Source organism: Hylobates moloch, unplaced genomic scaffold, assembly GCF_009828535.3.
Source record: "Hylobates moloch isolate HMO894 unplaced genomic scaffold, HMol_V3 SCAFFOLD_8, whole genome shotgun sequence".
Taxonomy (NCBI): domain Eukaryota; kingdom Metazoa; phylum Chordata; class Mammalia; order Primates; family Hylobatidae; genus Hylobates; species Hylobates moloch.
This window is the reverse complement of record NW_026652283.1, coordinates 44,373,484-44,400,817: the sequence shown is the minus strand read 5'-3', so window position 1 is coordinate 44,400,817 and position 27,334 is coordinate 44,373,484. Positions and strand designations below refer to the sequence as shown.

The 27,334-nt window shown below is 53.6% G+C and overlaps 1 protein-coding gene across 6 annotated transcripts in view; it reads right to left on the bottom strand.

The window, feature by feature from the left end:
• The window catches only part of SZT2 (SZT2 subunit of KICSTOR complex), a 60,855-nt gene that overhangs the window by 4,461 nt on the left and 29,060 nt on the right, over positions 1–27,334 (bottom strand). For 4 of the 6 annotated variants that reach the window (XM_032160476.2, XM_032160479.2, XM_032160480.2 and 1 more), the window contains 58 exons: positions 26,140–26,350; positions 25,761–25,931; positions 25,101–25,335; positions 24,781–24,910; positions 23,854–23,996; positions 23,447–23,599; positions 23,214–23,328; positions 22,781–22,998; positions 22,013–22,228; positions 21,578–21,656; positions 21,233–21,327; positions 20,799–20,967; positions 20,493–20,607; positions 20,291–20,404; positions 19,903–20,073; positions 19,633–19,727; positions 19,263–19,386; positions 18,997–19,161; positions 18,708–18,912; positions 18,324–18,439; positions 17,956–18,202; positions 16,610–16,751; positions 16,352–16,444; positions 16,123–16,213; positions 15,741–16,034; positions 15,439–15,580; positions 15,149–15,256; positions 14,998–15,061; positions 14,622–14,807; positions 14,095–14,262; positions 13,930–14,017; positions 13,733–13,804; positions 13,342–13,543; positions 12,017–12,116; positions 11,179–11,308; positions 9,182–9,334; positions 8,997–9,099; positions 8,805–8,910; positions 8,603–8,714; positions 7,692–7,810; positions 7,416–7,580; positions 7,060–7,144; positions 6,733–6,897; positions 6,454–6,621; positions 5,925–6,058; positions 5,129–5,295; positions 4,908–5,005; positions 4,691–4,823; positions 4,379–4,509; positions 4,149–4,249; positions 3,899–4,075; positions 3,431–3,698; positions 3,250–3,329; positions 3,040–3,165; positions 2,721–2,920; positions 539–629; positions 264–344; positions 107–181 (listed from right to left, as the gene is read on the bottom strand). In XM_032160476.2, coding sequence (XP_032016367.1) covers positions 107–181; positions 264–344; positions 539–629; positions 2,721–2,920; positions 3,040–3,165; positions 3,250–3,329; positions 3,431–3,698; positions 3,899–4,075; positions 4,149–4,249; positions 4,379–4,509; positions 4,691–4,823; positions 4,908–5,005; positions 5,129–5,295; positions 5,925–6,058; positions 6,454–6,621; positions 6,733–6,897; positions 7,060–7,144; positions 7,416–7,580; positions 7,692–7,810; positions 8,603–8,714; positions 8,805–8,910; positions 8,997–9,099; positions 9,182–9,334; positions 11,179–11,308; positions 12,017–12,116; positions 13,342–13,543; positions 13,733–13,804; positions 13,930–14,017; positions 14,095–14,262; positions 14,622–14,807; positions 14,998–15,061; positions 15,149–15,256; positions 15,439–15,580; positions 15,741–16,034; positions 16,123–16,213; positions 16,352–16,444; positions 16,610–16,751; positions 17,956–18,202; positions 18,324–18,439; positions 18,708–18,912; positions 18,997–19,161; positions 19,263–19,386; positions 19,633–19,727; positions 19,903–20,073; positions 20,291–20,404; positions 20,493–20,607; positions 20,799–20,967; positions 21,233–21,327; positions 21,578–21,656; positions 22,013–22,228; positions 22,781–22,998; positions 23,214–23,328; positions 23,447–23,599; positions 23,854–23,996; positions 24,781–24,910; positions 25,101–25,335; positions 25,761–25,931; positions 26,140–26,350 — 8,205 coding nt within the window. Of the gene's footprint in view, positions 1–106; positions 182–263; positions 345–538; positions 630–2,720; positions 2,921–3,039; positions 3,166–3,249; positions 3,330–3,430; positions 3,699–3,898; positions 4,076–4,148; positions 4,250–4,378; positions 4,510–4,690; positions 4,824–4,907; positions 5,006–5,128; positions 5,296–5,924; positions 6,059–6,453; positions 6,622–6,732; positions 6,898–7,059; positions 7,145–7,415; positions 7,581–7,691; positions 7,811–8,602; positions 8,715–8,804; positions 8,911–8,996; positions 9,100–9,181; positions 9,335–11,178; positions 11,309–12,016; positions 12,117–13,341; positions 13,544–13,732; positions 13,805–13,929; positions 14,018–14,094; positions 14,263–14,621; positions 14,808–14,997; positions 15,062–15,148; positions 15,257–15,438; positions 15,581–15,740; positions 16,035–16,122; positions 16,214–16,351; positions 16,445–16,609; positions 16,752–17,955; positions 18,203–18,323; positions 18,440–18,707; positions 18,913–18,996; positions 19,162–19,262; positions 19,387–19,632; positions 19,728–19,902; positions 20,074–20,290; positions 20,405–20,492; positions 20,608–20,798; positions 20,968–21,232; positions 21,328–21,577; positions 21,657–22,012; positions 22,229–22,780; positions 22,999–23,213; positions 23,329–23,446; positions 23,600–23,853; positions 23,997–24,780; positions 24,911–25,100; positions 25,336–25,760; positions 25,932–26,139; positions 26,351–27,334 lie in introns of those variants that run through there. The other 2 variants (XM_032160477.2, XM_058443502.1) reach the window with 2 other exon arrangements.

Genomic DNA, 27,334 nt, shown 5'->3' with positions numbered 1-27,334 from the left:
CAGCCCGCCCACTGCATTACTCTACTGCCCAGCAAATGGGACATGGAGCCATGCTGCCTACAGCACACTGGGGTGCACTGACTGTGCCCGCAGCTCATCCACATACCTGTGAGTTGACAGCCTGCCCCATTGGGATTCGGGAACATTCCAGGGCAAACTGTTTGACACAGAAGTAACAGCCCTGGAGGGAAGGTGAAGATGAGATCAGGAAGGTGAGAGACAGGTGGGTCTGGCTGTCTCCACTCAGTGCTCCTCCTGCTTACCTGGAATGCCAGTTCCATGAGGATGATGCCCCCAGGCAGTGCCCGCTGCAGGTGGTAGGTGGTTACTGGAGAGCTAGTGCTCTGAAGAAAGGAAAAAGGGGGCAAGGTTTGGGGGCTCACCAGCCTCGAATCAGTAGGGTGGAAGTCCCCTGGACCCTGACTTTAATGGTGTCAGTCTGGGATCAGTGACCTCGGTACATCACTCAGGGTCAATGACCTCAGGCTGTGGGAAAGTAATTCAGCATCAGTAACTTTACCATTATATGACAAGTTACCTTGGGGCTCCCATCAGTCTTGGTTTTAGGGCAGGAGAAGGAGCCTCGACCCTCTGTTCCAAGGACAGCCATGGCCCGTGGCCGGCTGGTGCTGTAGAAAAGGAGGAGGGATAAGAGGATGAGGCAGGCTAGTGGCATGCAGTCACGGTGATCAGATCCAGAATCCGTTTTATATGGAATCATTTTGCAAGGGAGGAAACAGGCCCACAAAGGTGCCACTGTGAGTGGCAAGGCTGGGCCTGGAGTCCAGGTCTAGACTGCAAGGCTGGGCTCTCTCCATAGCAGCTGCTGCTTCAAGGGAGGCAAAAACAGTGCTCAGTGGGGAGGTGGAGACTAAGCCTCTCTGCTACTGAGAGGGTGCGTGCTGGGCAGGTGAAAGAAGGGGGAGGGTGATGCCTGTCTACAACTTGATTAGGAAAATTCAAGGAGATGCTTGATGCCTGGTTAGGTACTTTCCTCTGAGAGGGCAAAGCTGCTGTCTTTTGATTGGGGGATGGCAGTTCCAGGCTTTCAGAGGCCTACTGCTCGTCACAGTTTAGTGCAGAGGATAGGGGAGAAGGGAAGCAGGGAAGGGACTGGGAAGAAGGGACAGAACAGAAGGGGTTGGGGGGACCCACTCACGCCAAGGGGCTATAAACTGCCAGAATTCTTGCTGGTGGTCAAAACCTCTGGTGGAAAAAATGTCCCACTTAAACCTCAAGGAAACTGGGACAAGACTTAGTGATTGGTGATTGTTAAAGATTGGTGGGAAGGGAAGGCCTGGCTTTAAATTTTGCGTAGAAACATTTTTTTTTTTTAACCCAGTGTCTAAAGGAATTCAGATTTGGGGGGAAGAGCATAACTGATGGCAAGTGTGCAAACTAAAGTCCTTTAGAGAAGCTCCTAGAGCTGGGAACTGGCTGTCAAGGTAGCAAGCTGGGCAGCTCCTCCCCAGGGTAGGAGGGGCCAGCCTGGCCTCTGAGATGGGATCACAGGACGGGCAGGCACGCCTTCTCTTCCTAATGCCTGGAAGAGAGGGAAACCTGGGGAGTGGAGAGCTGGTCACAGAAACAAGAGAGAGTTGGAACTGGCATTTCTGGACTACTGGCTTGAAAAGGTTCTAACTGAAAACAGAGGAGGGAGAACATGCCTTGATTAACTCACAAATCTGGAGATACGAAAGTAGCTGTGTGTAAGGTGAATAGCTCATTTTTCGCATACAGCCACTGGGAAAGGGCAGAGAACACAGAATCTGGAGAGGAACATAGAGCAGGGACCACAAACACGGGAATCTGAGATTTGACGGTAGATGAAAAGGTGGCTGCAGAGGTGTCCCTGAGGTCAGGGGAGATGGAGGCGGCAACAGACAGGCTGCCTACTTCCCAAGACTCAGACCTGTCAGTACTGGCCAGTGGGTGAACATGACCAAGAACAGGCCACAGACAGTGATGCAAGTAGGCCTAGCACAGAGGTCCTTGGTGAGAAAAGGACTTCCCTGGGCTGAGAACCACATCAAATCTCAGGAGAGGTCAGTGGGATGATGAGGACAGGAATCATTAAGGCCTAGATCCAGAGGCTTAGGAGCATGTACAAGATTCACATGTGCAGGCCGGGCGTGATGGCTCACACCTATATTCTAGCACTCTGGGAGGCTGAGGTGGGCGGACTGCCTGAGTTGAGGAGTTCAAGACCAGCCTAGGCAACATGGTAATACCCCATCTCTACTAAAATACAAAAAATTAGCCAGGCAGGGTGGCGTGCACCTGTAATCCCAGCTACTTGGGAGACTGAGGCACAAGAATTGCTCGAACCCAGGAGATGGAGGTTGCAGTGAGCCGAGATCGCGCCACTGCACTCCAGCCTAGGTGATAGAGCGAGATTCCATCTCCAAAAAAAATTCACATGTGGGGATGTATGCAAGCGTGTATGTGTACAAGATGTGTGTGGGCATGAGCTTTGTGAGAATGGATACAGTTGTGTACGAGTGTCATGAGTTCCACAAAGCATACAAGGTCTGCAGGACACACATGAGGGCTGTGTGAAAGTATCCAAGACCCTCACATGTATGTGAGCCTGGTGGGATGAACATGCAAGGCCCAGCCCAAATTGTCAACATAGGACCTTGTAAAGAGAGGAAGGGCCTATGGGGCCTCACTTGCAGTGCAGGAGGAGGAGACAGAAGGGAAAACAGGGACGGGCTTACCTGCGGGCGGGTGAGGGGGGCCGCAGTGGCACCAGCACAAAACCTATGCTCTGCAGATACTGCACATATTGCTGCAGGAAAGCCAAGCTCAGCTCCTTCAGCCAAGGCTCCTCACGGGCTCCCGGGGGCGACACATCCAGGGATTCACAGCTTGTGGGGGCCTCTCGGCTCCCAGACCCTGACTCAGGGCGATGGCGCCGCTGTGAGAGTAAAGATCAGGGAAGACTCTCCCCACTGTCAACCATCCTGCTGGGGATGGAGGAGGGGGGTCACTGTGGGGTAAGCAAAGGTCTGCTAGAAGTCTGGGAGTCAGCCTCACCTGCCCGTCAGGGGGTCCAGAGGTCTCTGGGGGCCCATGCAGCCAGGCAGCTGGGTCAAAGAGCATGGCTGTTGCACAGTAATGCACCAGGCGGGATGACTGCTTCAGGGTCTCCAGCTCTCCAGCCTGGGGAAACAGGGCAGTGAGCATGGAGCAGTGACGGGGCAGGATCACAGATCCTCGAGGAAGATGCAAGCTGGGGTCACTCACACTGATGGGCATGGTGGCTGGGGTGGAACGCTGCTGCCAGGTTACAAACAGGTTTTCCATCTTCATCTGGCGCTCCAGCTCTGAGGGTTGAAGGCATTAGTAGTAGCCCCAGGCATTGTTACCCCCTTCCTCCCAGACTCCACAGATTTCCTGTCCCCGCTGCCTGGCCCAGTATCCTCACCTCTGCGCTCTGCCATCTTGATCTCTAGGAACTGTTGTCCATGGTAGGTGACAGGATCAGGAGGTCTGGGCACAGGACCAAGTATGGAGCTGGGGCGGGCAGCCGTGATATCCCTTAGGGCCTCGTCAAAGGGGAATGTGTCCAGGGGAAGAGGACCCCCACCACGAGAGGACCCACTCAGCCGGCCCTGCTCACGGCTCAGAGGGGGACTTGCACTCCGGATGAGGGTCTCCACTTCCATGGTCGGCAGCAGGAATGGGTTTGGCTCCTGAGAGATGGAGCATTGCAATGGGTTCATAGCCTTTACCCTCGGACCCTCTCTCCCATCCCAGGGCTTCCTCTTTCAGACTCTCCCTCCCCACTACCTCTGCCCTCAGTCTGTCCCATCTTTCCGGCTTCTGAGATGGTTTTTCCTTTAACTGACCCCTCAGTAGCCAAAACTATAGGAAGAGCCAGAGCAGCAGGCACCTTTTCATCTCGCACGGGGAAGTCCAACTGGCCATAATGATGGAAGAGTCCAAGCTTCTGGCTGAGTAGGCAGAAGATGAGATGTGCTCGTGCATTCTGCCACTGCACCAGGCGAACCAGTGCTCGGCCCAATGCTGCCCCCAGGTCTGGAGCCCAGTTGTAGGTCAGCAGCTGTAGCTGGAGGTCAGGGGTCAGGGTCAGTGAGATCATGGAACCGCTCTTCCCACCCAGTCCCTGGCCCCATATTTACCTTCTTGTCCACCACCTCTAGTAGCAAGAGCCTCTGCCGGGGAGCATTTCGCCCTGAGTTCCCATCACCTCCTGGCTCGAAGCGCTGCATGGCTTTGGCAGCTACAGGGGAGGGGAGGGGCACAATAGGGGCCTGGGAACAGATCCCCCTTGATCCCACCCTCCCCTCTGCAAGGTTGGAGACCCCACCAGTTACTCTTAGCCTACCCGCCCCCCCGGCCATGCCCTCACCCTGCTGTGTTGGTCTCCTCCACTGCAAGAAGTTCCTTCCCAGAAGCAGCAGACGCCGCTCAGCTGCGGGGCGGGGAGAGGGACCCAGTTGCCCAGGGGAACAAGGGCTGAAGATCTCTGGCTCTGAACCCCTATTGAAAGGGAGGACAGACAGAAAAGCCATCCATGACACCACTCCCTGGCCTAGCCTTCACCTCCCTGGGCCTTGTTTCCACCTCTCCTAGCTCAACTTCCTCAGGTTTGGCTTCCTATAGGCCCAGCTTTTAGGAAGTCTAGGGGAGTTCCCTTCAATTCTATAGGATCTACACTCACAAATGCTGCTCAAAGATGCGGACACTGGTGTCTCCAGCCATTGAGGTGACCAGTGTGGTGAACTCAGACAGGATGGATGGAAGGAGGAACCGGGACACCATGTGGGCGGAGCTTCTGGACACTGAGGCACAACCTGGGAGACAGAGGAGTCACTGTGGAGCTGCAGGATGGAGGCCAGGCTGGGGTTGGGGGATGGGAGGGGAGGCTGGGGTCTCACCAATCTGAACCATAAACTCCATCCAGCGCTGAGCAACACGGGCAAACACAGGATGAAGGGTCCCCACCTCACCCTCTTCTAGCTGCGTTGTCCGGCGTCTGAAGACAGTGGGAGTAAGAGCCTCATGTCCATACATGACACTTGTATGTTTATACAGACCAAGGCCCATCTGTGACTTCACAGCCATATCCTCCCAGGGCACACCACCACCACACACATACCTTTGTCTCTGGGCTCCAGAATCGGGGCCTGGTGCCCGCTCAGCTCCACCAGGAGTCCGAACACTCTCGGTTTTGTGACGCCTCCGGCCCCGAGTGTCTTCTGGCCGATCCAGGACAATGTCATCAGTTGTTTTGGGGGAACCCAAATCCCCACATTCTGTTTTACTCTGGGGGCAATGCAGTGAATGAGGAAGGGCTACTAGGAAGAGGAAAGGTTTGGGATGGAGGCACTATGGAACAGCAGTGAGCTAGGAGGATTCAGAGGTCTGGGTTCAGACCCTGGCTTCCCCAGGGGCTGGCTAAGGAGCCTTGGGCAGGTTACTCAACTTTCCTGAGCCTCACCTTCCTCACTGTAAAAGCTCTACTTATCTTGCAAGCTGTTGTGAGGATCCGACAAGAAAAATAGAAGTGAAGGCACATAGTAAGTTAAGGCTCCCTCTACATCAGTGAGAACTGCCACATTCTACAAACTCCAGTCCAAAAGACAGAGCAGTTTTTGTTTTGTTTTTTTTGAGACAGAGTGTTTGTGTGTTGCCTGGGCTGGAGTGCATTAACAGGCATGATCACAACGTACTACAGCCTTGAACTCTTGGCCTGAAGCAAAATCCTCCCATTTCATCCTCCTGAAGAGCTGGGACTAAAGGTACATGCCATGGTGTCTGGCAGGACAGAGCAGTTTTATATGAAAGGACACTGTGGCAAGGCCTATGGGGGACTGGGAGGCAGGAGGGAGTGTAGGAGGAGCTAGGAGGCAGGCAGAAAGGTAGATGCCCACTTCACCACTTCCTCCCATTACCAGCATATCCCAGAAGCTACGCCGGCCCGCTTTGCTGGGTGGAGTCACAGGCTCCCCAGGGACAGGGGCAGGGGGAAAGGTGCTGGCTCGGCCTGCAGAGCTCTTAGTTTCCAACGATCCGTTCCTGAGACTTCCTGTGGACATCAGACATTACAGACACCCATCACTGATTATCAATCCCCATTCTAGAAAACTGAACCTCAAGAGTGGTATGACAGTGACTTGCCACCTACTCTACCTGTCAGTGAATGACAGTATATACAACTGATAGTGTGCTGCCGCATGTGTTTGTGTGAAGTGAGCCTCTGATGCAATAGCCCTCTCTAAGTGGGTGAGCAGCTGCATCCGTTCACTGCTGCCAGAGTAGCACCTGGGTGACGCACAGACAAGCTCACGGACAACTGTGAATAAGTGGTTCTGATGTAGTAGTTCTCTGTCATGCTTCCCCTAAGCCCCACCTTTGCACCCTCGCCTGCCACACTGTCCTGCTTGGATCTGTGACATTCTCTGGACCTCTTGACTTGTGTACCTGTGGGTGTGTCCTCTGTACACAGTGAAGCTGGCAGCAGCTGAAGCTCCATGATGGCATCGGCCAGGGCCTGGCGAGCTGCTCCTCGGAGTTTCTCCTCCAGCTGCACAATACTAATGTTCCCCTTTTCCCACACATCCAGTCGAAGCCGTGGGGCCCCATTCTGAGCTGGAAGGAGAACGGGGACACTTGAGGGTGTCCCTAGATCCCACTGTACTCACCACCCTTACCTCCCACAGCGATAACTGAACACCTCATCCTCTGACCAAGCTGTCCCACCTGAAGCACTGTCCAGAACAACCGGGCAGCGGATGACCTGGGTCAGTTGCTCAAATTCCTCCTCTCGCAGTGGGTCTGGCGGCCCCGGAGAGGAGGGGGGCCACAACGCCAGTGACAAGGGGGCCCCTCCTTCATCCACAAAGGCTAGAGTGATGCAGGCAACCCCTGGGTAGAAATCCATAGGAAGGCTCAGCTCTGAGACTTGCAGACCACCCCTCCCAAGACCCTCCACTCAGCTGCAAGCCTGGGAAAGGTCCTCTCAGCAATAGGATGACAAAAGGCTTTCCCTCACCTGGTGGTGCCACAGGCCCGTGCCCTACACCGTACCTTTGCCCCCAGTGCCCTGTCCACCAGGCTTGTTATACAAGTAGATGTCCAAGTCAGGGAGGCCACCCTGTGGTGGGAGTGGATGCTGGGGAAAGAACAGCCACAGAGCACTAAGACCAAGCAAATGGGCAAAATCAGGGATGGGTGCCCACAGTGGGGAACGTGGTGCAGGTAGACATGGGAGCACGAGAAGACACAGGCGGGTAATAATGGTCCCCGGGGGGGGGCATGGGTATACCCAGGTCCATGGGCAAAAGTACATATAGGGGTATCAGTAGGAAAAGAGTAAGTAAGGGTGTGCGTGGGGCAGGGGGCAGGGGGTGCACGAGTGTGGAAAGAGATGAGTGAAATCTCACTTGGAAGTGGTTCCGGCTGTTGCTATCTGTGTACTTGGGAGAGTGCAGGAAGATGAGCAAGTTCTGCCGTAGGTACCATGCCAGGGCTGGAAGCCAGGGCCTGCAGGAGGTGGGTAGGGCTAGATGCAGCACCTCTGAGGGGAGACTTCCGGGGGGCTGGATGAACTGCAGAGTGGGAAGAAGAGGGCAGAGCTGAATGCAGGAGTTCCAGCCTAGGCTGTCCCGGCACCTGTGGCTGAGTCTGGGAAGGATGCTGCTGCCTGGAGGGGGGCTGACCTCCACATCAGCTGGTGTCAGCTTGCAGTTCCGAACAAGCATAACTGTGATGACGTCCAGCGTGGCCTCATCCAGGCGCCGACACAGAACTCGCACGAGCTCATCCGTGATCTCAGGACCTTGACACAGCCATGGTGGGAAGGTGGGGACACTGGTAGAGGATCCAGCTACCCCCATAGCAGCCCTAATATGCCAAACTCAATCCCCTGTATACTAGAGGCAGTGTTAGGAGTGCTGGCTCTGGAGGTAGCCAGCACTAGGTTCCAATTCTGCCAAACTACTCGCTATGTGACTGTGGACACTTGAGTTTTACTCTCAAAACCTCTGTGCCTTCATCCATAAAATGAGAATTATAATAGCATCGCCCTCATAGGTTTGTTGCAAGAATTACACTAGAAGTTATTTAATAGTCTCAGCCCAAGACCAGCACATGTTAATTGAGCTATAAATATTAGTTGGAAAATCCAGTTGCCTACTGGACACCTTGGACAAAATATATCCCGAATAACCATCCTCTTCACCACGAACCCAGTCTGGTATCAGGCCGGTGGCACCACCAGTTCTCCAGCCACCCCAGCTCCGCTTCCCCAAGCTATGCCTCAATCAACTGCAGTCCTAACCCTGAACATGGCAGAAGCCAGTCCCTTCCCATGCAGCTCCTGCTTGAGGAAAGCCCCGAGCACAGCAGGAACTAGAGGAGGGGCCCAGGACAGAGTAATAGGAGGTTCTAAGAGAAGTCCCAGAGGGTCTGGAGCCTCCAGCTAATATTTATGGCTCACTTAACATGTGCCAGGTCTTGGGCTGAGACTGTTACATAACTTCTAGTGTAATGCTTGCAAGGTTCTAAGAGAAGTCCCAGAGGGTTCTGGAGCCTCATGTGGCCACTCCCCTACCCCCTCCTCAGACCTTACCTGCCTGCCCAACACCATGGACCAGCAGCTGGATATGTCTGTCCACTTGGCCCACAGGACGAGCAGCATCTGAACTGCGGCTGGAGGCCATGTCTAAGGGAGAACGAGGACCCTACAAGGAAAACTGTGGTCAGGGCCCCGGCTCCAGAGAGCAAAGGGCAAGGGGCACACAGGGGCATCAGGGAGTGGGAGTGATACATGCCGAGGCTTCCTCAGAGTAGATGGGCTCTTGGCTTCGGGACAGAGCGAGGGAAGGGGGCAGCGCATCCCCTTTCCATGGCCGGTCACTGCAGGATGTCTCTAGGAGCCTGGGAAAGAGCAGCATGTCTTTGGACATGCCTCCTCCCATGCCATCCTTAATTCATGCCCTACTCACCTTCCAAGGGCCACATACCGAAGATAGTACACAGCCTTCGTTGCTCGCTCCTGGTAAACAAACATGTTTTTCCGGTTCACCACAGAGAAGGCATTGAGCACAGAGCGCAGGGCCTGGATGGCTGGGGGAATAATATGGGCTCAGGAAACTGCCTTTTCCAGATCCTTCCCATGCTCACCTGCCCTCTCATGCCAATCACATACCCCGAGAGACCCCCATGCTGGGCCCCATTTTGAGGCGTGAATGGACTCGGATCACAGTTCCCCACACAACGTCACAGGAGAAATGGCCAGGGACAAACTGCATTGTGGCTGCCAGGTACCCTCGGGGTGCACAGCTCTCATCAGCAGCATAATCTGGGTGAGGGGGAACAGGGATTAGAAATGGGACACACCGCCCTCTGCCCTCCACAGACTTCTCACCTGGGAACTGGCCTACTTGTCCTCACTCCTCCAGACTCCTCCCTGACTATTGCAGAGAAATGATGAACATTCTGGGTAACACGACAGGGCCAGGCAGACGCATGCCCTTAGGAACACAGGTTATAGCACAAAGGCTTCTGGAACTATCTCAAGGAGACTTAGAGAAGGAGCTAATGAGAGGTATCAAGGCAGGCAAAGCATGAGGAAATCCTCAAGATCATGCCAAGAGATTCTGACCCTGCCACAATATATGTCAGTAGCACTCTATGTCCTCCAGGGAGTTGCAACAGTAACCTCATTAAAACCAAAAGGGTATGGCTGCTTATGCACACCAGCTGCAGAGGAGGGATAAACTGTGTCCTGGGCTTTGGAAGACAGAAACGCCAATAAACCCAAAGGGTAGTGTGGCAGTACACAGGAGCCCATGGCTGCAGTACACAGGAGCCCATGGCTACAGTACAATGCCTCCTTCGACCCTTTTCAGGTTTCCAGGGAGCCTTCCAGTGAATCAAAGTGGCAGTTTTGTTTCTCAGAGAAGCCGCTGTCAAGTGTGAACAGCACACAGGCTACCCAGGAGGCTGCAGTTTCTGTGTAGAGGCAGAGGCTCTGGAATGGAATACTGGTTGCTAAGGGTTTCAGGGAAAAATTCTGGAGAGACTAAAATGAGGAAGGGCTGTGTCTGGGTTCTGACTGGTCTTACATCTCAGGATGCCGGAAGTCACTTGAAGTAAAAGTGTTCACCTGTCTTAGCTCATCTTCAATTTGCAGAAGATGCCTTTGAAACCATGGGAGTCCACTAATTATGGGGACTCTGCTTTGATATGGAAGAGATCCCAGGATGTGCTGAGAGATGCATTCTCCTGGAGATGTCAGAAACATTTGTCTATGACTTGCTGAGAATGTTAAAAATAAGGAGTGGTCTGATTTTACTTTCAAACCAGAGAACTGCAAAGGAATGTTATGGTTCAGCTTTTCCTCTGTCCGTTTGGGTGAGAGGTCATTAGGAGTAAGAGAAGGGAGAAGTGTTGAGACTTCAGTTACCATCTTGAGTGGATTATCATGTTCCCTTACCATGACTAGAAATCCCAAAGCAGTCCTGTGGCTGCCTGTCTGGAGGAACAGCCAATCAGAAGGCAATTCTACTGGCCTTCAGGCTCCTCCTCTCTGGATTTCTCTTACTTGGGAACTGGCCTGCTTGTCCTCACTCCCCCAGACTCCTCATTCCTGTCTATTTCCCTGCCAGGGAAAGATGGTCATTCTGGGTAACAAGACAGGGCCAGGCAGAGGCAGGCTCTTGGGAAGACAGATCACGGCCTGGTGCCCCTTCAGTGATCTCTTCTGTATTCTTCAACCTCTCCCCCCGCCCGGCTCTTTCCCTATAGAATATAAACATGCTCAAGTCTCTATTTTAAAGCTCCTTCCTTGCCCCCATCTTCCTTTAGTTACTGCCATATCTATTTCCTCTGTCTCTTCACTGCCAAGCTACTTGTAAGAGTAGTTATTCTCTGCCCCACTTATCACCCTCTTTCACTTTTCATTTCATCTGCTTTCTATTCCCATCTCTCTACTGAAATTACTTCCATGAAAATCACTGATGAATTCGCAGCAGCAGCCAAGTCCAGTGATCCTTTCCTGTCCTATCCTCCTTGCTGTCTCTCTAGTACTTGGCACTGATGACCAAGTAATGAGGATTCTGCCCTCAGCTTTCACCGGAGTATTTGGTAAAAGAAAGGGCGGCAGCACTGCTTTGTGAGGGAGGCTCCTGGGTGGGATCTCACCATCACTGGGCAGTGGTGCCCGCTGACGGGAGTGGAAGGGAGTCTCACTGCGCCACAGATCTTCTTCACTCTCGGCCACCAGAAGAGAGTTACACACGTGGCTGTCATGAAGGTCTTGAAGAAGCAGTCGCTAGGAGAAGGAGCACGAGGTTAGGGAACTGAAATATCTCCTCCTAAGTGGGTGGTGGTGGTCAGGGGTGATCAAACGCCAGAGAGAACGACCACTATCACTGGGGATTGGAGGTCAACAAGAGTATCAGTCATCACAGAGAGGTCAAAGCTCAGGCCTCTGAGAGTGATTGTCAGGAACACTTGCCCCTTTGGTGCCAGAATCTGTTCACCATCCGTCGAGTCTCAGCTTAAAAATCACTTCCTCTAAGAAGCTTTCCCTGATACTTCAGATGGTCAGATCCCTGTTACATGCTTTCATAGCAGCTTCTACTGTTCCTTTTAGGATTCTTCACAATTGTAATTGAAATAAGTTGTGTAATTCAGTTGTTCAACTGTCCCCCATTCTACACAAGCTCCACAGAGTTACAGCGTCCCTCTGTCTGGGTCACTAGTATATCACTAATGCTAGCATAGTGCAATGAGAGGGAGTATCTCATGGTTACTGGGAAGGTATGAGAGAGTAACCCAGTGTTACTGGGGGTGGGTTGTGGAGCACTCCCAAGGCTGTAGGGAGCTGGGGGAGAAACAGCATCCTACTAACTGGGGGAGTCAGACTTTCCATAATTATTGATTCTGAAATGGACCAATAGCCTCTGAAAATCAAGTTCTTAGAAATTTGGTTCTCATCTGCTCTGTGTCTCCGGGCCTGGAGAGTCCTGCCCCTTACCTGGTTGACCTCCCTGCAGATCTCCCCAACTCGCCTCACCAGGAGCTGCTGCAGGTGGCGACACTCAGTGCCCGGCCCCCCATCCTCCCGAATCAGGCTCCTGGGAAGGAAGGATAATCTGACCAGAACTACAGTGGCGAGGAGTTATATGTAATGGCATGATATGTATATGATATGACGTAACTGCAGTTATACGTATCAAAAAGTGGAGAGAAAGTCATGGAGGTGGGGCCAAGAGAAACCAAGAAAAGAGAGCAGGCTTAGACAGAGGTAAACCTGGTGGGAAATGGAAGAGACAGAATTCTCAAGAGCAGTTCTGGATGCCGAGGCTCCACGCTTGCTTCACCAGCTCCCATATGGGCACCACACTGAGGCTCCTTTATGCTGTGCACCTCTTCTTTCTTCTCAAGTCTTCTTCAGAATGGTGGTCTTCCTTTCTTCTCAGCCCCACCTTACCTGCACATGCCACCCACCCCTGAGATGAGAGCAGTAGTGAACCGATGCCTACGCAGGAATCCTGGCTCTATCACTTACTATGGCCTTGGGCAAGTATTTAACTGACCTGTGCTTCAGTTTCTTCACCCATATGATAAGGATATTAATACGCCCTAGGGTTATGTAGATAAATGAGTGGATTCACGTAAGCGCCAGAACAGTGCCTACCACATAGCATGCACTTGATAAATATTAGCTATTATGCCTTATTATTATTATTATTATTATTATTATTATTATTTGAGACAGTGTCTCGCTCTGTTGCCCCAGCTGGAGTGCAGTGGCACAATCTCATTCACTGCAACCTCCACCTTCCAGCTTCAAGATTCTTCTGCCTCAGCCTCCCAATTAGCTGGGACTACAGGCACCTGCCACCACACCCAACTAATTTTTGTATTTTTAATGGAGACGGGGTTTCACCATGTTGGCCAGGCTGGTCTCGAACTCCTGACCTCAAGTGATCTGCCTGCCTTGGTCTCCCAAAGTGCTGGGATTACGGGCATGAGCTACCATGCCCAGCCTTATTATGCTTTATTTTTATACATGAGCTTCTAAAGCTGCTCTGATCCTTAGATGTCGTTAATGCTCAGCTAGAAGCCAAAATCCCCATCAGCTTTTCGACTCTCATCCATAAGACAGTTGAATGTGATGTGCTTAGCTGTAAGATGTGGGAAGTGATCGGGAGCCACCAACCTAAGAATACAAGTTGGATCTCTACCCAAGCTCTCAGTCCCAAGTCTTACTTCTAACAACACTGGAGAGAGGTACTGTGGGAGCAGAGAGAAGAGGTTAACGGGAGCATGAGGGTTCAGGCCCTGGCTTCTACTTACCGTGCATGTGCATACACTTCCACACGGTCCTGCAGGACCCGGACAATGAGCCAGAAGTCAGGCAGGCAGGGCCCAGGGAGGCCTGAGAGTGAAGGCTGTGGAGGTGCTAGCCCAGGTGGAGTCCGCAATGTGAAGGGGGCCTTCTCACCAAGGGTATCATTGGGACCCTCACTGTCTGAGCCACTGCTGCCACCATCATAACCTGTGTAAGATGCACTGAAGGTCAATCCCACACGAAGCTGGGCCTGACTCATCTGATCCTCCAGGTGCATCTGGCTTGACGGACTTCAGATTAGTCCCTTCTGATGCCTCCTGCCCAGACCTTTCCCCGTACAGCCCTAAGCCCACCTCCCATCAGCTTAGAGTCCTTCACCCCGTCCCCCCAGCTTACCTAGGTGGTCTGAGTCCACACTACCCTGACTGGACATGAGACTTAGTCCCCGGCTGGGCCCAGGCTGACTCCCTGGATAGAGAAGGAAAATGCCTGGAGTCTCTCTCAATCCTGTCTAGGGCCTCCCTCCAAAAATGGAAGCATGGTCAGGGATCTGGTCCTGGCCTCCTGACTTTGCTGCCCAAGTCCTCTCTTACCTCCCTGTGGCACGCTGGGCAGGCTGATGAGGGGGACACCCTCAGAATCCTCTGGGGACCCCGGTGCTTGGGGGCTGGCTGTCAGGGTCTGAGGAATAGGAAGTCAGGACTGAGGTATAGGCCCTACACACCCACCACCCCCCTCCATTCCCAGGTGAGACTCACCTCCCCTTCGATGCCTTCAGCCCTGTCCTCATGACTGTGCCAAGCCCAGGCCGCTGAAGAAGGCTCCCCATGGGACCCACCTGGCTGTTGGCCAGCTGCCACAAAGAAGAAGCCACTGTCAGGGTCTTCAAGAAGAACATGGCCAGGGAGATGGAGGCGGCGGAACTCCTAGAGAGCAGGAGCCAAGATCACAGTTCAGGCAGGGCAGCCCTCCCTACACACGGTGAGCTACACTTCCTCATGAGACGCTCCTAACTACCTGGTAAAGCAGATGCTGGCACCCCCACTGCTGACGTAAGAAAAGATTCAGTGACTTGCCTAAGGTTCAACAGGTTCAAGTGGGAGCTGGGTTTCCTTCCACTGAGTTGGGCTGCCAAGCACAGGGGTTAGGGCAGACGATGTGAGTAGGGAGATAGGAGGGATAACTCTATGAGCTCGAACTAACAGAGGGCCTTCCAGTCCTGTACCTGGGGCCCAGGGAAGGACGGGCCCCAAGGTGACCCTGCAGTGTTCGGAGGGCAACTTACCTCCTTGAATTGTGTGAGGGAACGCTCTGGCCCAAATACAAAACTCAGTGGCAGAGTTTGGCGAAGGCAGGTGGAGCGTCCAGGAGAGCTATGGATATGGGCAGCTGCACGGTGCAGGGCAGGGCTCTGTGGGATGCCCCCTCTTCGGAGTGCCCCTACCATCTCATCTTCCAACAACCAGCGGATCTACGGTTAGACAGCAAGTGACAAAGGGCAACTCCCTGGCTTCCTTGGGCATCCCCTTACTCCCGGACTAGAAGATACTTTGCCTCACAGACTGAGAGGCCTCACTTCTATCCCAGAACAAAGGGGGTACCTTATCTCACTCATACGATGGAAAGGCAATCGGTTACAGTGTTGGGGGTGGGGGGCTCACCTCATTCATGGTGGTCTCAATAGCCAGTCTGTGGGGCGTGGCCAAATTGGATAGTCCTGGGTGCCTAATTGGAAGAAAGGTTAAGATATTGGTTTCCAGAAAATGAAATTGAAAAGCAGTAATGAACTCTGAGAGGGAGATAAAGAAGTACCTCTCTTCTTCTGGAGGTGGCAGTGGGGGCCCGAGGCCATCATCTGACCTTAAAGATGATGGCTGCCCTGGGGATCGTGGGAATGAAGCACTGCTTTCAGATGTTGACCTGAACAGGGTGGGAACAAAAGTCAAAGGTCAGGAGTTACTATCCTACCAGGGCCTCCTCCTTACTCCTTTGTTGGATTCCTCAAGGTCTCCTTAGTCCCCAAGTGCTCTAGATTCCCTTAGTGGTCCCCCTACCCTAACAAGGTCCCAAACCCCCCCCCTCCACCAAACTTGCTGACACACCGGTGGTGTTGAGCGTCCGAGGCCGTGGGGAGCTCCACTTCCAGGGGCAAAGTCAGCATGAAGACATCCAGAGTCACACTGAGGTCCCTCAAGGGAACTCGGCCTCCAACTGGGGGGCCCTCCAGACTGGAAAGCACCTGGCCTGGGAGAGGGGGAAAGTTAGCGGTTGCTGAGGGCTCTAAGACAAGCACAGACTCCAAGTTCTATGTGTTAAAAGACATAACCCCTAGGCTCCCCTCCACTCCCACTTAGGCAGGCTGTTCCAGGACCTTTGGCTTTCCCTTGGGCTGCCTCCAACTCACCCAGGCAGGTAGGTAGGCTGCACACAGGTACTGAGCTGTGTTGCCCACGTAGCCGCACGGAGCACGTGAGGTGCAGGAAGAGCGGTGGCAGGTCATGAAGGAAGCTCTCAGGTCCAGTGGGTGAGTCGCCCCCCAAGATACTGAAGGAGTCTTCATCAGGATTCACAGTGTCTACGTCTGACAGCGAGGCAGAGTCTAGCCCAGCAGGCCCCAGGTCTGATTCACGGCTCTCCCGGTATTCTACCTCTAGCTCTGGGTCACTCTCAGTGACCACACAGCAGGCAGATGTGTCTCCTAGTAGTGCATGTCACATGGTCAATGAGAGGCTGGCAGTGGAACCCTTGAATCTCGGCGTGAAGCAGCCTTCCCCACCTTGACTCACTTGCCCACACACCTTCTTCTCCCATAAGCTCAGCCTCTGAAAACTCCAGGTCACTGATTTTTCTGTCTACTGTGTCCCGAGGTCCCTCATCCTAGGCAAAAGAAAGAGATGGCTTTGATCTAAGGCAAGACAAGAGCCACATTCAGGCCTCAGGGAACCAAGAGTCAAGAGGGTCTGGGTGGGCCTCTGGGTTGAGGGCATGAGAGAGGTAAGGAAGAGAGCCACTCACTTCTCGCCTGCTGGATGGAGGGCAATAGAAGAAGTAGTGGGGATTGGAAGGCACTGTGCGGAAGTGGAGACGACTGATCTCTAGGAACTTCTCCTGTTGTGGGGTTTAGAAGGAGGTTAGAATGTCAGCCACCCCTCAACAGGACACTACTCTCTACCCTAGAGCAGGACACATGCATACCCCCAACCCAGGAGAGAATCCTGTCCCTCTGCACAGGCAGGACTCTACACCTCTTCTGCCTTCACCCAAGCTTCCCACCTGGATGACGTTATGAAGGGCACCATGGGCCTCTCCTCTGAGCTGGCAGACATCTGTCAGAGAGATCTCTGGCCCAGGGTCTGGAATGCCAGGGACACGGGTGCTCTGAAACTCAGGCTCGCTTAGGTCCTCGGTCTCTATGCTGAATGGTTGGGGTAAGGATGTTGAAGTGTTAAGAACCATCAAGTTCTGAAGCAGCCTGCCTCCCAACTGGGGAGCAGCACAGGAAGCCTTTTTGTCCATAGGAAGAGTACTTAGCATAATGTCATGGGTGGTGAAAGAGGCAAAGAGAACCAACCTACACATTTTGGCTCTAACCTCCATATTTCTTTTTCTTTTTTCTTTCCTTTTTTTGGGGACAGAGTCTTACTCTGTTGCTGAGGTAGGAGTGCAGTGGCACCATCACCACTTGCCCTCTGAGTAGCTGGGACCACAGGCGTGTGCCACCATGCCCAGCTAATTTTTAAACTCTTTTGTAGAAACAAGGTCTCCCCTGGTTGTTCAGGCTGGTTTTGAACTCCTGGGCTCAAGTGATCCTCCCGCCTCAGCCTCCCAAAGTGTTGGCATTACAGGAGTGAGTGACTGCACCCAGCCTTAACCTTCATATTTCTTAACGGATGGGGATTTCTATGAAACAGAGTAGCAATAACTCCCAGTTTTCTGACTTGGATCACTAGATTGAGGGTGATATTTTTCACCATGAATGAAGAAAAATCAAGGGTTAGTGGGAAGAAAATGCATTCATTTGGGGGGCATGAAAAGTGAGTATCTAGAGCTCCAGAGAGAGAACCAGACTGGAGTTCCAATCTAGGAGTCATCAGCATATCCATTCTTCTGGTTCCTCTGTTTCCCCAACGCTAACACACTGCAGATGCTAGACCCATAGCTGTCTGCCTGCTTGCCTTTCTCCTTCTCTCCTCCCCTTCCTCCCTTCAACAGGGACCTGTTGAGCCCCTAAGGTGAGCTGGGGACTTAGCAGTGAGCAAAATACAGTTTTGGCCCCCATGAAATTCACAGATTGGTTGGGGAGATTCCTACTATTGTGTGGATGTCCTCAGAACAAGTCTCTATGTTCACGGTTAGCACCAGGGGACTCCCTATCCCTGACTTAGCTCATCACTCAACACCAAAGCAGGGGAGATGGGGAGAGCCTGGGAGGCAGACTGCTGCCTGTGCCAAATCGGGGAGGAAGGCTGCATGGGAGTCAGGGAGCTGGTGACAAAGCACTACTGCTTCTCAGGTGCTTAGATACTACCTTGCACAGTCATTCCCAGGACTGGAAGGTCCTTGTTTATAGGGACTTGGTCTGCGTACCCTCTTATCCATCATTCAAGTATAATCCTAACCTGGATTCAGAAGCTAGGATAGCTCGTTCCCGAGGCTCAGCACCCTCCTCCATGCTGCTGCTGAAGGGCCCAGGGCTGAGAGGCCCAGGACTTGGGGGTACGTGAGGCAAACCCCAAGTGTGGCCACACAATGCAAGGAGAAATGGGGTGATGTCTATTTCTTGTAGTAGCTCCTCACAGGCATCTACTGCTGTCAGCAAATCCTGGGAGGTCACACTCTGTGCTTGCTGCAAGCTGCGGAATAGCCCTGATGGAAGTGGAAGGGGCCATGAGGCTCAAGCTCTGGAATGGCCTCTCCAGTCCCCACCCTGTAATCCCTGTATCTCCCCCAGGGCCCCACTCCTCCCTCCCACGGCCCTCCTGCTCACCACGGACATAGCACCGCTGTGCATGCTCCTGCAGCAGGGCACAGTGGTTAGCTGCCTCCTTGTACCGGGGTTCCATCCAGGCTGAGGATGGGGAGGGGTGGTCGAGGAACTGAGTCCTAGGAAGGCGAGGGAAAATGGAACTTGACCAACTCCCTTAAGTGATACCTCAGACTCATTAGCCATCCACACTCCAATGGATCATCTACAGACACATATCAAGTGTATTCATGGCCTAGCAAGTTCAAGGGTTTGCTGAGGGAAATCAAGCAAGGAGCCAGCAGGATATGGCAGCAACTTACCTGCCCATGCCTGTTAGTGTGTACTTACTTCTTGGCTGGGAGCCATGGCCCGGCGAGGACACAGGTCAACACTGAAGGCACTCACCGGAAGATGAGGTCTCGGGGCGCCTGAGGGGGCTGCATGCCAACCATTTGTTCCCTCAGCGCTTCCAGTGAACAGTTGTAGATGTAGACAGGACACCGGGTCCGGGGCCCATCTGCACTCTCTGTCTGGGAAGCCTGACGGCCAGTGTAAGCCTGTAAGTCTTGACGGAAGGGTGGGCTTAGCTCTCCTTGATTCTGGGCATTGTCTGTGAAGAAAAGGTGTCACGTGGTCTTCCAGCCCTATCTGTTTCCCACTCCCACTCCTGCCCACCTTGAGTTGGCAGCCTTACCACTAGCCAGAGTCACACTGAGGACAGGGACTTGGGACTTTGTAGCTTTGACCCCAGTTCCTCCTAGATCTTTCAGACTGGGAGCCCCACTCCAATCCCCAAACTTAGGCTTTGTCTCCTCTTGAGGGTGTCCCTCCAGGCCACAGGCAGCCAGACGCTGGACATCTGAAGAGGATTAGACATAAATCAGAGCTGCCTGGTGGGCCAGTGAGGGAGCTCAGGGGTTTGTATCTGAGGGGGTTCGTGAGGAGGTCAGCAGCTGGCACCTGAGAAGGTAGCTGGGAGAAAAGTCAGAAACACATGCTGGGGGTTCACAAGCCTTGCATAGCAGCGCCACTGAGGGGGCTGGGCAGAGATGAGAGGCTTGAGAGTTTCAGGAAGACCTACACTCTGTAAGAGAAAAACAGAAATTAGAGCAATCTATAAGAGAATGTCCAACCCCTGTTCCCCTCCTCCACCCTAGAGCTGACTCATCTTAGGTATAGCTTGAAAGATCCAGGACAATGGAAAATGATGGCATTGTGTCATTGGCAGATGCCATTTAGCCTCAAGGGCGATAGAAGGTTGGGGCCTGAAGATGTGGTGCTGGAAGGAGGTCAGTGTGACAAGGGCTCAGGGAGAAGAATCGGTGCTGACCAGGGAAGTAAAAGCGGAGTCTCCTGTGGCCTGGGTGCTGCCGACTGCTTGCTCCTTCGGGATCCCATGAACCCCCAGCAGTGGCCCCTCGGCACCTACAATGGGGGTAGAGATGGGTGAAAGAGGGCAGGGCCAGCAGAGAGGTGGGACTCTGGGTTGAAGAAAGGGGGAGGAAGGGGAAAGCCAAAACTCAAAGACAGAAACCACCCTGTGAGGGTGGGGGAAAAGGGCTGGGCCAGGTCTGGTGTCAGGAGGATGTGGGGAACTCACCTGGAACGTGGCAGGTCCGCCGCAGCACCTCACTCAAGAAGGCAGCCTGGTCAACGGGGGTCAGTGGGATCTCCCGGTCACTCAGCTCCTGCCCCAGGCAGCTGTGCAGCAGGCACAGCACCATGTCGTTGGCGGGACAGGACCCCTCGGCGAAAGGGACACCCTCTGGCTCTGCCCGACACACACTCTGCTCAGCACCAAGAGCCTCCTGCTGCCCGGTGCCCCCGGCTCAGCCCTGACCAGCAAGGCCCCTCCTTCAGCCTCATGGGCTCCTCCTGCCCCCGCCACTCATCTGCTCACTTGCTGACCCATCTGTTTGTTATTTTGTAATACTTCCAGGCTTGCTGGCCCTTTAGGTGTGGGGTGAAAGGGTACCAGGTTCACCTACCTCTGGCAAGCAAGAAGAAGAACATCTGGAGCTGCTGGCACTGTGGCAGCAATCCCATTAGGTCAAAATGGAAAGGGATCTCATGGACGCAGGTATCTCCTCCCTGATCCAATCCTACGAGGGAGGAAAGACAGGACACAGTGAGACCCAGATTACCCTACCCATTCCCCTGCTCCATCAGTGGGCCGCCTGCCCCACTCACCATCAGAGACCCTCGGCTCTGGGGGCAGAGGACCCCATTCCTTGCTCTGGCACAGCTGTATCAGGTATTCAAAGCTCAGCATGGAGCCTATGCAGGCAGCATCCCGTGGGTGGAGCTACAGAAGAACATCAGAGGTCAGGAGTCAACCCCTCTTAGCCCAGGATACCCTGGGTTCCAGCTCTTCAGGAAGCTTCAACAGTCCCAGCCATTCAGAGGGACCAGGAAGCCCACAGACTGCAGTACTCCAAAAGAGATGGCACCCCAATCCAGTGAGAGAGGTGTGGGTACTGTTCTGAGGACACTCACAGCTTGCGGGATCTCAGAATATGTCAGGTCCTGGAGGTGCTTCCAGCTTCCAGGGCCAGGTCCCACTCGCCCATACTGTGGCTCCACCCACACCTCAGTGACCAGATTGAGCTCTGAGTCTCCCTCCAGGGCCTCCACTTCCACATCATTGTCATCATCTGTCGAGAAGCTAAAGGAGGAAGGGCTCTGAGTCCAATGCACAGCCTCATGGCAGGGAGTGAACCTCATGGAGGGAAGGAGGCAGGCACAGAGGACAGCCACGAGTCACACAAGGCCTTCCCAGACCAGCGTCTGCCTGATGAAGCATCTAAACACCGCACCCCTCCCTGACTTTGGGATCAAGATCATCTCAGGATATGGGAGCCAGACCTCTAGGGGATAGTGGATAGAAGGCTGACTCTGCAGAGGCGGCCCTCACAGATGGCCTGTCTCACCTGTCTTTGGTGGAGGTAGAGTGTGGGGGGAAGAGGATGTACTGGACAACACAGGTGTGCTTCTCTTCAGCTGCAGCCTGCCCTGATGGTTCATTCTGTTGGCAAAATGGGAGATCTTGGGCAAATCCCAGCCAAGGCAGAGATTTGGCCTGGCCTAGCTCTGGCCCTCAGAATTTCAGTTTCCTCACCACATTGTCCTATGACTGCAGCCTCAGACCTTGAGCATCTTCTGGCCACATGGTCCCTGTGAGGCAGTTTCCAGTAGTCCCAACCCAGCTCAGAGGTGAGTGTCCCTGGGATTATGACAGACCTTGGCAGGGAGGTGTCATGGGGGATGGCACGTACCTGAATTGGAAGCTCCAGAACCATGTTGATGATTCCTTCTCCACTGCAGGCGAAGTGGAATCCTTCAGAAAGTCGGACTCTGAAGTCCCATAAAGGCCGGGGCAAGGCCAGGATAAGATAAGGGAAGAAGAGACACTGAGTCTACAAGCTCTCCCCAGATACACCCACCTCCCAGCAGTCCTCAGGGAGCCAAGTCTGCTGGTGGCCCTGCTTAGACTGGTGGTCCCTCAGGGTATAACAAGTCCAGTGAGGATGAGAGAGGACAGAACAAATTGGGTGATGGGAGGAGACAGGGAGGGCAGTAGCAGATGCTGCTCTATACTTCAGACTGGGAATTAGAAAGGGGAAGTGTGTGCTATAGGCTTTTTGCTAGTGTCCCAGTCTACACTTGCTCTCTCCTTGCCCTGAGTGGCCTGGCAGGCTTGGATGACATACTCAGTGAGGATGGAGAGGAGCTGGGCAATGGCGCTGAGAGGCAGCGCAGGGGCCAGTCCTGACGGGACACTCCAAAGCCAGCGCTGATGGTAGAGGTAGCGGGATAGTGACGCCAGGCTAGAAGAGGCTGAGCGGCCTGACACCAAGGGCAGTGGACCTGGTGGCTCCAGTGTCAGCAAGAAGGGTGCCCGGTAGTCCAAGGGTAGCTTCTCATACCTAGGAAATGGGACAACTCCCCAGCGATCTCTCTCATCCCCGGCTAAGCCATGCCCTTTCACATCTCTGTATTACTCATACCCCGCTAAGCCAAGCCCTTCACACCTCTGTACCACTCATACCCGGCTAGGCCACACCCTTCACACCTCTGTACCACTCATACCCGGCTAAGCCACGCCCTTCACACCTCTGTACCACTCATACCCGGCTAAGCCACACCCTTCCACACCCCTTACCACTCATATCCCCCTAGGCCACACCCTTCCACACCTCTGACCTACTCATTCCTCGCTAAGCCACGCCCTTCCACACCTCGGTACCACTCATACCCCGCTAAGCCACACCCTTCTGCAACTCTGTACCACTCATACCCCGCTAGGCCAGACTCACACCGGGCTAAGCCATGCCCTTCCACATCTCTGTACTACTAATATCCTGCTAAGCCACGCCCTTCCACACCTCGGTACCACTCATACCCCACTAAGCCACACCCTTCCACACCTCTGTACCACTCATACCCTAAGCCACGCCCTTCCACACCTCTGTACCAACCTGATGAGCAGTTTGTCCAGTGGCTTATGCAGGACCACAAGGCAGGGCCGGTCAGACAGGGCCTGCTGTGGCCCCAGCACCGGGGGTGACTTGGAGGGAGAGCTGCCCCCACCAGCGCCCCCTAGCCCTTTTCGTTTCACCTTGGGCGTTGGCTCCTTGCTTTGTACCCGGTGGGGGAAACGCAGCCGCAGGATCTCTTCCCTCAAGCCTGACACAATCTAAGGGGAAAATGTGGTCACATCCTCTTACTCCCATCTCCTACAGGTCTGGGAGAAGGGGCTCACAGACAAAGTGAGACACAGCCCTCTTCTCCAGGTCCTCCTTGGTCTGGGGGCTCCTCCCTCTATTAGACCTGGCCCTGTGGGGTTTGGGGAGAGGGAGCTAGTCTACACCCTAGGGCTCCTTGGTCAGAGTCAGTCAGGGCCCAGCTCACCTTGTGCCGGGCAGGTGCTGGTGTGCCAATGGGAAAACCCAGGCGAAGAACCATGCATGGGGCCTTGGAAATGATACGGACCATGTAGAAGGAATTGGGGGGCTGGTCTGGGGCACTGGAGAGAAATGGGAGTCAGTGAGCAGCCCAAGGTTGGCAGGAAGTAGGAGTGAGGTCTGGGGTTAGAGGGAGACATGGGATGAGGTGGGGGGGTGAAGGGACATCACTTTGCCCACCTGGAAAGCAGCTTGACATAAGAATAGCCCTCGACTAGTACGAAGCTGCTCCAGTCCCGAAGCAGAGAGGTCAGGGAGGAGTGGGAGATCCTGCACTGGATAGTGCTGTAGCGCCCATTGCTGCCCGGGGTGTGCAAGTGCTTGGGGATTGGTCTAGGAAGAGGGGTGTGGACTGAGGTTAGACCTTCCCGCCCCAGTCTTGGAGAAAAGGAATGGACTACTATCACTCTCTTCTAGGCCTTGCCTGAGGTTATGGGGACTGAAGAACAGGGAGGCAAGTAAAAGGCTGTAGTTTTTCCTTGGCCACAGTTGGTAAGAGCTCATCTGCTGCTCCCCTTCCCATCATTCCCTATCCCCCTGACCCCGATACTCCACCCCAACTATGGCCCAGCCCTAAGGGCACCCACGTGTCGTGCTCCAGGATTAGCACCAGGCGATGCATGTGCAGCCATCGCTGCCAGGAATTTGCATCCATGGACAGCACTGGCTTCCAGTAGGCAGCAAACTGGGCATGGGATGAGTCAGAACCACTGGGCTGGAGGGAGAGCACCTGAAGACAGGAAGGACAGCACTATAGGAGCATTTGTAGAGCACCAGGGTACAAACTCCAAAGAGCAAACAAAACCATGAGTGGACTCCATTCAGAGAGTCAGAGACAGCAGTGGTTTAAGGCTACAGCCCAGCCTGAAGCACAGGCAAAAACTGTTTCCACTATGAAGGCTAGATTTGGATGACTGGGCCCAGGGACAGACTGTGTAGCCCTTTAAAGCTGAATCCAGGAGAAGGATGGAACCATGAGCCCAGCTTATGTCACCGACTTGGGAGAAAAGCCCCTAAATGGTGGCAGGACCTCATGATGTGGCCACTCCACAATAGCATAAGCCACCTGCCCGTCAGTGTTAGGGTGACAGCATGGACTGAGTGTGAAGATAGCACAGGACCAAGGAAGCTGTGGTCTTCAGGGAGTACACAGTTCATGGTGGCTGGTGGTGGATGCACACAGGTGAAGGTGGCTGGAGGAGCCAGAGTATGCCACATGGAGATGGGGGCAAGGGCTCATGGTCTGCTGGGACTGGGATACCACCACCTAGACACTGTGTGAGTCTTTGCCTCTGCCACCTGTGCTCTGTTCAGGACAGCCTGTCTGTATAGATCCTCCTCTTCCCCCGGGCCTTAGGGTGAAGGAGAAGAGAAGCTCTCAAGGTTAAAGCTTGGGCTTCTGGCTTAGGTGCCTTAGACGTGAGAAAGGAATAGAAGGTGGTGGTCCTGGGCTCCAGATGCTGTGCAACCCAAGTTGGCATGAAATGGGGCTACTACACTTCAGAGCTACTCACCGGGGTGGTGGAGCCTGGAGGGATATAGAAGAGTGGCACTCCGCTCTTGGTGCTGTCAGGAAGCGTGAAATGCTCAGGCACTGAGGAGAAGGACTGAAGGTGGGCAAGCATCTGGTCTGTCTGGTTGATGCTGTAGAATAAGGGCCAGGCCTGAGCCATATCTGACTCTGCTGGGTGCAGATGAGGGGAGCCTTAGGGGGACATGGGACCCTGGATATAAGCCTGGTTCTCTGGGTGATGCTCCCCAGCTCCCACCTTCGCAAATCTGTCCCTACACACAACAAATGGGGCAGCACTCATTGAGTGATGACTTCACTGACCTCTGCAGCGTGTTCCAGAAACGCCGGATAACATGGGTACGATACAATGAACGAATGGGCTGCCTTAGTGCACAGGACACATCATGCAAAATGTCGTAGCCGCCTTCCATCGTCACTTCCACCCGTGTTACTCGAGGGCCCTCAGGCTCCAGGGGCCAGGGTGCCATAGCCACGTACTCAATGCGCATATTGTGTTTCCACAGCAGCACCAGCTTTACCTCCAATTGGGACCCTCCTTAGGGAGAAGCAGGAAGGCCAGTTAGGAGAAGGCATAGGACTCTAGGCCTGGGATGGAGTTCTATCTGAAACCCCCACCTACTTCATGGAACCTAGCCCTGCCAAAGGTTCCAAGCATGGTTCCACAGGTTTCAGGCCCAGAGCTGGCCAACTGACACAAACACAAGTTTGTAGAAACAATCTGAAAACCAGGCCAAGTTCATGACCCTATACCACCCTCAGCTGGTTCACCTTGGGCAAAAGGAGATAGAATTGGGAAGCTCTATGCTAAGAGAATCAAGCCCTGATGACAATTCAAAACCCACTGTCTCAAGCGATAAGGTCTTCACTGTGACACTCTTTCATGTGTGATACATGTGGGTCTTCCCACACACAAATTCTTGAGAGATCTGTGGGATTACAGCAGGGCCTAATGACCCTTACCTTTGGCCAGTGTGACCTCTCGGACACTGTAGCCCTCTCGAAGCCGCACGGACACGGTGCTGACCAAGTCGGCTGGCACCTCCTTCTCAGTGTGCTTCTTCCGGCGCAAGGCCAGGGCAGGATTGCTGCTTGCAGAGACCAGGTGCTCATTAAATAGGCGGTGCTGAGAGCCTGGAAGACCAGTGGAGATGGGGAAGGAGAAACTGGTTATCTGCCAACTGACAGATCTGTAGGGGGAAGGGGCTATGCTGAAATCACTGTGAGGTAACAGTGCCAGCAGAGCCAGCCCCAGTTACACTTTCAGTCCTCCAGGGCCCCATGATCTCTGGGTCCATTCTATATTCCCTCCTTCCCACACCCACCTCAGTGTGCTTCTCACCGCAGTAATATTCAGGGTTCAGTGCTTCCCCACTGCGCAGGAAGGAATAGAGGAGAAATGCCCGGTGGTAGACAGTCAGACCCAGGTTGCCTGGCTCCGGCTCAGGACAAGTGGACAGGTAGGAACCAAATGTTGCCATTGCGATGAACTTCATTAATTCCACATTGGGCACATGGCCAAAACTGCAGTCATAAGAGTAAACTCCTCCCACCTGGAAAAAGTGAGCAACTGAAGACCTAGCTCTGACAGAGGCATAGGAGAAGGAAGAACAGGAGAGAAAGAGACTGGGCTAGGTGGCTGCTCCCATTCCCTGGACCACAGAGTGGGAAGTAAGCCAGTGTTTTCCCAGGACAGACCACTGTCTCTTTCCTTCCTTAAGCCCTTCTGTCTGATGCCCATGCTAACCGGCCACAGCATCCTCTTTGCTTCCTCCTCGATACCTAATGGCCCACCAGCTCCTTCACTAAAGATTTTGGCAACTGGTTCACTGACTTCCTGTCATCATCCTGACAGACTTCAACACTTCTCAACTTTTAGGGTGTATGAAAAACACCTGGGGATTTTGTTAAACTGCAGTAGGTCTGGGGTGAGGCCTGAGATTCTGCATTTCAAACAAGCTTTCTGCTGGTCTGTGGACTACATTTTGAATACAATAGCTGTAGGTGGGAAATTAGCAAACTACCTATACCCTGAGGGCCAAATATAGTCCATCACCTATTTTTGTGAATAGAGTTTTATTGGAACACAGCCACACACATTCATTTTGTATTGTCTGTGGCTGCTTTCATGCTTCAACAGCAGAGCTGAGTAGCTGTGACGGACCAAGTGGCCCACAAGGCTTAAAGATTGACTGGCCTTTACAGAAAGTGTTTGCAGACCTGCTCCAGATTACTCATTCAAGTCTCTGCCCTCTCAGTTCCTTAACTCTCATCTCCAGTAACATTCTCTATTACATTCACCTGCCTATAGGCTACACGCTTGCTCTTGGCTTCAGGTGGAACAAATTCATCTTTGCAATTTCAAATTGCCATAACCCACTGATTACATACAGCACTATTCCCGTAGCTTCCTCCCACCCTCCTCCTGCTGCTGCTCTTTGACCTCACTGAGACTGCCAGGCCTTGAACCTCTGCTCTCTCCAAATCTATCCACATTGTCCTGACCCTCCTTTCTTGACCCAGCTTGGACCCTACAT